Genomic DNA, 10,459 nt, shown 5'->3' with positions numbered 1-10,459 from the left:
GGATAATTACCAAGTCCTACTTTTTTTTTTTTTAAAGTTGACAACTTCACAATTAAAAAATTTTTTTTTAGATTAGGTTTCTTAAAAGTAAAATACCTGTATTATAAGCTTTTTCGGTCTAGTTTCCAAAATAGGTTTAAAATCCTTCACAGTATAGCGTGTTAATTTATCAGCATTTTAAAAGCACAAACAATACTGCTCTATTTTTGCATGCCTGTGAAAACCCTTCTTCCTTTTTCTCTTACACTAGTGAACACAACATGGTTTCTAACATGGACACAGTAATACACGTCAGCTACTTTAAGCTGTGAGACTTTGGCAAGACTCAGTGTCTAGTCTAGCCCGATTTCGTTTTGCTCCTTTGACAAAATCATACAAACATATTCTAAATTTTATAGAGAGAAAAATAAAGACAATGGTAGCAGATTATTTTTGCATTTTTATTTGCCCCCATAAAAGGAACATTTTTATTTCATGGAATGTGGTTTCATAACAGAACATTTAACATTTTAGGTCAGGCATGAGGTGCCTTGCTTGGTTGTGCAAGGGTCAGCAAGCCATCAACTTAATACTCCTCTCCTTCTTCATCCTCTTCTCCAACGCTGTCTGTTCCCACCTCTTCGTAATCCTTCTCCAGAGCAGCCATGTCTTCTCTGGCCTCTGAGAACTCACCCTCCTCCATTCCTTCACCCACATACCAATGAACAAAAGCTCTCTTGGCGTACATCAGGTCGAACTTGTGATCCAGACGAGCCCAGGCTTCAGCGATGGCTGTGGTGTTGCTCAGCATACATACAGCTCTCTGCACCTTAGCCAGGTCTCCTCCAGGAACCACGGTCGGTGGCTGGTAGTTGATGCCAACCTTGAATCCAGTGGGACACCAGTCCACAAACTGGATGCTACGCTTGGTCTTGATTGTGGCGATGGCAGAGTTGACGTCTTTGGGAACAACATCTCCACGGTAAAGCAGACAACAAGCCATGTACTTGCCGTGACGAGGGTCACATTTCACCATCTGATTGGCTGGCTCGAAGCAAGCATTGGTGATGTCAGCAACAGAAAGCTGCTCGTGGTAGGCTTTCTCTGCAGAGATTACTGGGGCGTAGGTGGCCAGAGGGAAGTGGATACGTGGATAAGGGACCAAGTTGGTTTGGAACTCAGTCAGATCTACATTCAGGGCTCCATCGAAGCGCAGGGATGCTGTGATGGAGGAAACGATCTGCCCGATCAGCCTGTTGAGGTTTGTGTAGGTGGGACGCTCAATATCGAGGTTTCTACGGCAGATATCGTAGATGGCCTCATTGTCTACCATGAAGGCACAGTCGGAGTGCTCGAGAGTGGTGTGGGTGGTAAGAATGGAGTTGTAGGGCTCCACCACTGCGGTGGACACTTGAGGAGCTGGATAGACCGCAAACTCAAGTTTTGACTTCTTTCCATAATCAACAGAGAGGCGTTCCATTAGAAGAGAGGTGAATCCAGAGCCTGTGCCACCACCAAAACTGTGGAAGATCAGAAAGCCCTGGAGCCCAGTGCACTGATCAGCCTGCAAGCAAAAGATAACATTAAGATGGGAGATATATAACGACAACATAGTAATTATAACTAAATTAACCATTTGATTGTCTTGTGAGTAGCAGTTTTAAGGCAAACTTGTAAGTTCTGTGATCTTCCTAACTAATATCTAGTTTATAGGTAAGATTGTGGCAGTATGTGCATCTTTTACCAGTTTGCGAGTCCTGTCCAGCACCAGGTCAATGATCTCCTTGCCAATGGTGTAGTGCCCACGGGCGTAGTTGTTGGCAGCATCTTCCTTGCCAGTGATCAACTGTTCAGGGTGGAACAGCTGGCGGTAGGTACCTGTGCGCACCTCATCTGGAAAAGAGAGGAACTTCTTTTAACTACAAGTTAAAACAACTAAAGTTGCTCCAAAGCTCAATTTAAAAGCTGGGGACAGAAAATTTTTTTTATAAAAAATTATTACCAATGACAGTGGGCTCCAGATCGACAAAGACTGCTCTAGGAACATGTTTTCCAGCTCCAGTCTCACTGAAGAAGGTGTTGAAGGAGTCATCTCCACCCCCAATGGTTTTGTCACTGGGCATCTGACCATCTGGCTGGATCCCATGCTCCAGGCAATACAGCTCCCAGCATGCATTGCCCATCTGGGCTCCGGCTTGGCCGACGTGCATTGAAATACATTCACGCTATAGCAAGAAAAAAAAGAAAAAAAAAATTAAGGTTAGGTTAGCATCATACTTGGAAAATTGAAGAAAATTTGTGTGCTCATGTAAAGAAATGTTATTCAATCTATTAAAATCTATAAAAAATGGAAACATTACTGTACAAATTTTTGTTCAACCCAGAAAACGACGTGACTGCAGCTAACAAACACATTACATCCTTACAGGAAACAAAGCAGAACGCGCAGGATGTTTACTCTTTTCATATGGAAAGCTGTTGAATGGTGCCTCTGAATGCAGTGACAATATACGTTTTTTCACTGCATCATTACACATTCCTAATATTACAGACGAGGTATGTGACCGGTAGGGACTTTCCTTCAACTCAAATGATGTCATATGTCAGAAACCTGCTCAGTGCCCAGTAACGGAGAGTAATGCCTAAGATGACCGGTTTCCGAAGATCAGTTTCTCTGAATGTGGATCAATACCCATTACCAGCTCCGAACCAGCCACACTGCAGCGGTTCCAGTCATTTTTTATTTGCAAGAAAGTATTCAGGCTTGAATGCTGACTTGGCCCAACATTTAGGAAGAGTAAAATACACCCATTTTGCTCCCTTATTTTCATTTTCAAAATGTGAAGTACTTATTCTTATATATGAAGCATAGAACTCGTGACTTATTACCAGGGCTGCACACTGGTACTCACAATGAGCGTAGTGGGATTCATTAAATATAAATATTTTAAAAAATCATTAATAGTGATAACAGTATAACGGCATTTATTTATTTTGTATTTTAATAAAATAAGCAGTGTGATAATACGATTGTTAAAAATTAAATGGAGTATAAAATTAAAAAGGCACTTTATAATACAATGAAGTCAATTTATTTACTTTTTTTTATTATTATTTTCATTTTCGTATCTAAAATCAGCAAGCTTTTATTTTGGCGGGATGCCGAGATGCGAGTGTTTTCTCTGCCGGGTTTAGCTCCGTCGAGTGTAGCGGTGAATGAAACAGCAGTTTTGCATTTTGCCTTCAACCGGCAGCGCGTAGCTTTGATTGATTGTGAATTGTAAACAGTATTAGTTCGTCGATCTTAAACAGGAACTAAATGTGCATTAGCAGCGGTCAAGAATGTCCGTATACAAATGAGCGGTCTGAACACATCCCATTGTTATATTTTGGTCGCGCATGCGCACCGGTTTTGCGCACCCCTGCTTATAGCTGTAGAGAGCCAAAGGGCAGGGCTGGTCCCTTCCCCCACCCACCGGTACCACCTAGTTTTCGATATTTTTTTATCAGAGGATCAAGAAAAGGCGCGATATCTGTCGCGAAATAACAAAAGACTTTTATGCGCGTCTTTGAAATTCTGACCTGTCTGCTCCTCCGCCCCGTCGCGAATCTAGCAAAAAAACATAACCTATAGATTTATAATTTTAATACTATTCATGAATAACTAATACATGTACCTTAGGATGACGTTTATCAATTTTCTACATGAATCAGTTCGGCTTTGCCGTTTTCTCTTTGTTCGGCGTGTCGTTCGAAAGTGCGCCACATCCCAAGGCTCCTGCGCGTGCGTGCGTTCGCGCGCTTTTGTCTTGCGCCCGCCCAAAATGCGTTAACGTTAAATGCTTTTAAACACTGCTACACTCTAAGATTAAACGAACGAACATTGTCTTATATTTTAAGACAGGGCGGTAATTCAGATTTAATAAAAAATTATAATAATTAAAGTCATTTCCACTAAACGAGAAACATCTCGGGCTGTAAAATAACGTTTAACATACAAAAAACAGTCGTTTAGTGCCATTTACTGAAAATCGACGTGAAAATAAGACTCACCATTTTAACGGATTTTCCTTCAGACCGAGGTTAAGGGTTCGGAGAACGAAGGCGGAATTGCGGCGGAAGGGACCAGGCTAAAGAATATATAGCGGCGCGCGACCGGATGCAGGAGAGGCGGGGCTCTGGCGGGAGCGACAGTTAGCGAGCCGCCAAATAAAAACCACCGAAGAAGAAGACGACTGCCTGCTCATGCTGGAGTGGAAGGAAGTGAGGAGCTAGACAAGATAGTGAAACACAAATACTGACATACATACATATACACTTGAGTAAATCAGAAATTAAAGGTTTCATTAAAGTAGCTGTCAGAAAGACATTGCAAAAGAGATGCTATAAAGGTAACATAAGGCTATATTTGTATATTAGGCTATATATAAACAAGTAGGCCATGTAAGAACTGCTTCATAGAAGGGATGATAGAGTTATATCTCGACTGAGAATTGCACACTCTTAATAAATCACTCCAGAATATAGGAAAACATGAATCTGGTCTGTTTAATCATTGTGGACTTCCAGAAACTAAGTCATATGAAAGGGAAAGAATACAGTTAAAAGGGAAATAAAAATATGCTGGCATTAATTAATATGACGACATTACAAAATCTGTTAAACAGTTTTCATTAAAGTTATAAAGCTTTTATTAATTTTATGAAAAGAACAAATGTATATCATAAAATATAGGCAGATGTTATATATATAGAGAGAGAGAGAGAGAGAGAGAGAGAGAGAGCGAGCTATATATATATATATATATATATATATATATATATATATATATATATATATATATATATATATATATATATATATATTATCATTTCCCTTGACATCACTGCCTCACACTCCATCCCAGTTGGTGGCGGAATATGCATCAAAAGATGGCGCCAACGCCGTAAAACATCAAAAAAAAAAAAAAAAAAGAAGGAAAAACGTATTAGCTAAATATATTTTAAAGAATTGTATTATTATTATTATTAAGTCTTTGATATAATTGTTATTGTATTTGATTCTTATTTTGGTTATGTTGTTATATCTTGATACTTTTTTTTTTTTTTTACTTATTCTAAATCCCTCTTAACAGATTGTTGATCGTTGCTAAAGGCAACTTTTTTTAATAGAATACTAACTTTTTTTAATAGAATATAACACTATGTTTTCAAATGTCAAATGTTACTGGCAAAATGTTAAAACAGGGTTTACAGGAGTATGAATATAATAATAAAATATCCATAACTAAAAGATTAGCATCTAAATTGTCCATATATGTTGTTGAAATTGTTGCTGTAATAATAGGACTAACAAGAGGAAGTAAGACCAGACAGATTAGTGCTCTGGCTCTGCTTCTGTTTTAACTTCATTGATTACTCGGGATGATTACTTCTAGAGAAATCTATTCCAGATCTGCTCTGCAGGAAGCCTCAGCAGATGTTCTCTAAACTGGAAGACAATTTTGTACAATATGTTCACATTCAGCAGACTGAATGCAATGATGCTCTCTCACTCTTTATGTTCTAAATGTTCAGAGAAGGGATCAGAGAACAATGTCTGGAATGCCTGGTATAGCTGGGTGCTGTTTAAGTGGAGGGCAGGGCATTTGTGTCAGCATGAGAGGAAAGAAGCTATGAAAGTGTCAAATTAAAATTGTGTGATATGTATTATGCTTCCAAATGTGAGAGACCATAAAAAGTCATCTGGTCTATTGGAAAGTCTGGAAAATGTTTATTGTCCTCCTGCGTCAGACGGGTGGGGGCAGATTTGTTGAAAAAAGTTGAATGAAAGGACCTGTAATGAACTGTAAACTGCTTGCTTTGAATCCAAATAAATTCTCTTCAGTGTAAATTAGAGCATTGTTTGTGGAATTTAACCTTGTGGAACTACTGGCAATCTCACCTCACATTAAAAAAAACCTTCTTAAAAAGAATTAAGTGTTAAAAATATTTAAAATATGTACAAATAAAATTAAATATTAGACAGAAAGTCTTAAGTCCATTTTTACCAATTCATTTACTTCTTTTTATACACTCTAAAACTTATATGATCAGGAAATCATAAATTTTTTACATTAACTTATCAAAAAAAATAGAGCTATTTCTTTATATTTTTTAAATGTAATTTACATTAAGATCAAGTTGATTATACTTAAATTTAAGGTAGCAAATGATGTGAACTTTTTATGTTGAAATAGGTGGAAGTTTTTACAGCTTAGTTTTGGAAAGGCATTTGAGTTTTGTCTAAAAATTTTGTAAAAATTTAATTTATCCCAACAACTGATATGTTTCAAATTTCACTAGAATTTGGTATAACATGATTTTAAACTTCAAGTCTGAGCAAGGACATCTCAGGCATGCTGAAACAGACTTGACTGACTCATGATCTAAAGGCATAACAAATTGTGATAGAATATAAAACTTTTGTTGATTGCTACCATGGCACCCTTTCAGTGTGTTCTCAATTTGCATTCTTTCAGTCTTTAGGCTTCGTTCGACACCATAGATCATGACATACTACTAGATAGATTACAAAACTATACAGGTATTCAAGGAAAGGCTCTAAGATGGTTTAGATCCTACCTGTCCGATCGCTACCATTTTGTTTACTTAAATGGTGTGTCATCTCATTTATCATCAGTAAAATATGGAGTGCCACAAGGATCCGTCCTAGGTCCCCTTCTATTTTCAATATACATGTTGCCCCTTGGTAATATTATTAGAAAATACGGAATTAGCTTCCACTGTTATGCTGATGATACTCAGCTATATATCTCAACGAGACCAGATGAAACTTCTCAATTATCTAAGCTAACAGAGTGTGTTAAAAATGTAAAAGATTGGATGACAAATAATTTTCTCCAATTAAATTCGGATAAGATGGAGATATTAATTATTGGACCAAAAAACACTACACAGATTCTTGTAGATTACAATTTGCAATTAGACGGATGTACAGTTACTTCCTCTACAGTCAAAAATGTTATATTAGACAGCAATTTGTCTTTTGAAAATCATATTTCCAATGTTACAAAAACTGCATTCTTCCATCTCAGAAACATTGACAAGCTACGAAACATGTTATCTGTTTCTGATGCAGAAAAGCTAGTTCATGCATTCATGACCTCTAGACTGGACTATTGTAATGCACTTCTAGGTGGTTGTCCTGCTTCTTCAATAAACAAGCTACAGGTAGTCCAAAATGCAGCAGCTAGAGTCCTTACCAGGTCAAGAAAATATGATCATATTACCCCAATTTTACAGTCTCTGCACTGTCTACCTATTAAGTTCCGTATCAGTTACAAATTATCATTACATACCTATAAGGCCCTAAATGGTTTAGCTCCTGCGTACCTAACTAGCCTTCTACCACGCTACAACCCATCACACACCCTAAGGTCACAAAACGCTGGACTTTTGGTAGTTCCTAGGATAGCAAAGTCCACTAAAGGAGGTAGAGCTTTCTCACATTTGGCTCCCAAACTCTGGAATAGCCTTCCTGATAATGTTCGTGGTTCAGACACACTCTCTCTGTTTAAATCTAGATTCAAAACGCATCTCTTTCATCAAGCATTCGAATAATGTTTCTTTTTAATTGTGAGTGTAGTTGCATCTGATCAAAGGTGCATTTTTATTCATTAGCTTGGGTTAAACTAATTTTACTTTGTTGGATCAGCAGCTATGCTAATGATGTCTATTTTGTTTCTATGTTTTGCCACAGGATTTACATCCCGTGGTAACTAGGATTTACACAAGCTCCAGTCTGGCTGACTACGTCTTGTATTAATTTTTTTCTAAAAATCCTGTCAAACGTGCACAAACTGACAGTCACCACCATAAGCTACTACTAAATATTGTAGAAACATTATTTTCTGTAAAGTTGCTTTGTAACAATTTGTATTGTAAAAAGCGCTATACAAATAAACTTGAATTGAATTGAATTGAATAGGCAATAGAATTACAAAGACAATACACACGCAGTCTATAGGTGGCACAGTACTGCACAAATGTTTTATTCTTACCCCAAGAAAACAAAAGTGGTCAGCACTAATACTCCTCTCCTTCTTCTTCTCCTTCTTCTCCAACGCTGTCTGTTCCCACCTCTTCGTAATCCTTCTCCAGAGCAGCCATGTCTTCTCTGGCCTCTGAGAACTCACCCTCCTCCATTCCTTCACCCACATACCAATGAACAAAAGCTCTCTTGGCATACATCAGGTCGAACTTGTGATCCAGACGAGCCCAGGCTTCAGCGATGGCTGTGGTGTTGCTCAGCATACATACAGCTCTCTGCACCTTAGCCAGGTCTCCTCCAGGAACCACGGTCGGTGGCTGGTAGTTGATGCCAACCTTGAATCCAGTGGGACACCAGTCCACAAACTGGATGCTACGCTTGGTTTTGATGGTGGCGATGGCAGAGTTGACGTCTTTGGGAACCACATCTCCACGGTAAAGCAGACAACAAGCCATGTACTTGCCGTGACGAGGGTCACATTTAACCATCTGATTGGCTGGCTCGAAGCAAGCATTGGTGATGTCAGCAACAGAAAGCAGCTCATGGTAGGCTTTCTCTGCAGAGATTACTGGGGCGTAGGTGGCCAGAGGGAAGTGGATACGTGGATAAGGGACCAAGTTGGTTTGGAACTCAGTCAGATCTACATTCAGGGCTCCATCGAAGCGCAGGGATGCTGTGATGGAGGAAACGATCTGCCCGATCAGCCTGTTGAGGTTTGTGTAGGTGGGACGCTCAATATCGAGGTTTCTACGGCAGATATCGTAGATGGCCTCATTGTCTACCATGAAGGCACAGTCGGAGTGCTCGAGAGTGGTGTGGGTGGTAAGAATGGCGTTGTAGGGCTCCACTACAGCGGTGGACACTTGAGGAGCTGGATAAATGGCAAATTCCAGTTTTGACTTCTTTCCGTAATCAACAGAGAGCCGTTCCATTAGGAGAGAGGTGAATCCAGAGCCGGTGCCACCACCAAAACTGTGGAAGATCAGGAAGCCCTGGAGCCCAGTGCACTGATCAGCCTGCAAGATTAAAGGAGTTATTTCTACAATCACTGGCCAGGATTTTTCAGTTGTTCTTCTGTTGACCCTAATGCAACACTGAAGATAAAGCCAACTTTTGACTCCAAGATTGTCTTACCAGTTTGCGAGTCCTGTCCAGCACCAGGTCAATGATCTCCTTGCCAATGGTGTAGTGCCCACGAGCATAATTATTGGCAGCATCTTCTTTACCTGTGATCAGTTGTTCAGGGTGGAACAGCTGGCGGTAGGTACCTGTGCGCACCTCATCTGGAAAATCAGTCCATGTACTTTATTTTTTATTAATTATATTTTTGTATTTTATATAAGTCATTTATTTGCATCATATTTTTATCAGATTAATCTTTATACAATGTGCAACAAGTACAAGTTAGTAATTTTCTTAATTCGAGAAAAAAACGAAGACACTTTAATTATACACTTTTGAATTATACAAAGAGAATCAGTTTAATTACCAATGACAGTGGGCTCCAGATCGACAAAGACTGCTCTAGGAACATGTTTTCCAGCTCCAGTCTCACTAAAGAAGGTGTTAGAGGAGTCGTCGCCCCCACCAATCGATTTATCACTTGGCATCTGACCATCTGGCTGGATCCCGTGCTCCAGGCAATACAGCTCCCAGCATGCATTGCCCATTTGCACACCTGCCTGGCCAACATGGACTGAGATGCACTCACGCTAGGGTACAATGAGATGCATATTTAAAATTGTAGAAGTCAAAGCCATTTAAATTCTACTTAGGAAAAATACCTTTCTCTTTACATTTTTTATATAAACTCTAAAACTTACAATCATTATCAAGACAATCAAAATCTTAAAAATAAAACAAACTAATTATTGACAAATGTATTCATAAAGACTAAGACTGTTCTATAAAAGTCAAAATATCGTTAAGTGTTACAAATAATGCATCAGACAAATAAATAATTTGAAACATCCTACCATTGTAGAACTTTCCTCTGGCCGACGTTAAGAGTTCAGTTGAGAAATGTTGTGAATGTTCTCTGTGACAACATCATCACTATTTAAAGAGCAAGCTGATGCCATGGTAACATGGTTTGTTGTTGGCAACTTAAAGGGATAGGTACAGTTACGTGAATGTCAATCATAGATGACCACAGTACACTGAACAAACAGGCTTAGTCACATCCCAGTGTTTCTTGTTTCCTGCAAAAGACACACTCTAACAGGTCACACTCGTCCACTCACCCACAGCCATTAATATTTAACCCTGCACTGGTGGATCACATCTTCGGTGGGGTTCATAACTCCAGTGAAAGAACAATCTAATGTGAACTTAATCTTCGTTCCATCATTGATCTACAATATTGTTATTATAGTTGTAGTGTGCATGGACTGTTCTCTTGGAATTAGAGCTGTTTTAAAGCATTGTG

The 10,459-nt window shown here is 39.0% G+C and overlaps 2 protein-coding genes across 2 annotated transcripts; both read right to left on the bottom strand.

The window, feature by feature from the left end:
* Positions 1-422: 422 nt before the first annotated feature.
* LOC113050931 (tubulin alpha chain) lies at positions 423-4,180 on the bottom strand. The gene is made up of 4 exons (XM_026214406.1): positions 4,033-4,180; positions 1,982-2,204; positions 1,724-1,872; positions 423-1,543 (listed from the first exon to the last, which is right to left on the bottom strand). Exons 1-4 carry the CDS (start codon positions 4,033-4,035, stop codon positions 566-568), a joined length of 1,353 nt encoding a protein of 450 aa, XP_026070191.1. The 5' UTR covers positions 4,036-4,180; the 3' UTR covers positions 423-565.
* Positions 4,181-8,002: 3,822 nt separating this feature from the next.
* Positions 8,003-10,025, bottom strand: LOC113050930 (tubulin alpha-1A chain-like). The gene is made up of 4 exons (XM_026214405.1): positions 10,008-10,025; positions 9,521-9,743; positions 9,166-9,314; positions 8,003-9,047 (listed from the first exon to the last, which is right to left on the bottom strand). The coding sequence occupies exons 1-4, from the start codon at positions 10,008-10,010 to the stop codon at positions 8,067-8,069; spliced, it is 1,356 nt and encodes a 451-aa protein (XP_026070190.1). The 5' UTR covers positions 10,011-10,025; the 3' UTR covers positions 8,003-8,066.
* Between the last annotated feature and the right edge of the window lie 434 nt (positions 10,026-10,459).

The sequence above is a fragment of the Carassius auratus genome, chromosome 31 (assembly GCF_003368295.1).
Source record: "Carassius auratus strain Wakin chromosome 31, ASM336829v1, whole genome shotgun sequence".
Lineage (NCBI taxonomy): Eukaryota > Metazoa > Chordata > Actinopteri > Cypriniformes > Cyprinidae > Carassius > Carassius auratus.
Note: the sequence above shows the minus strand (reverse complement) of the source record. Positions and strands in the feature narration are given on the sequence as shown.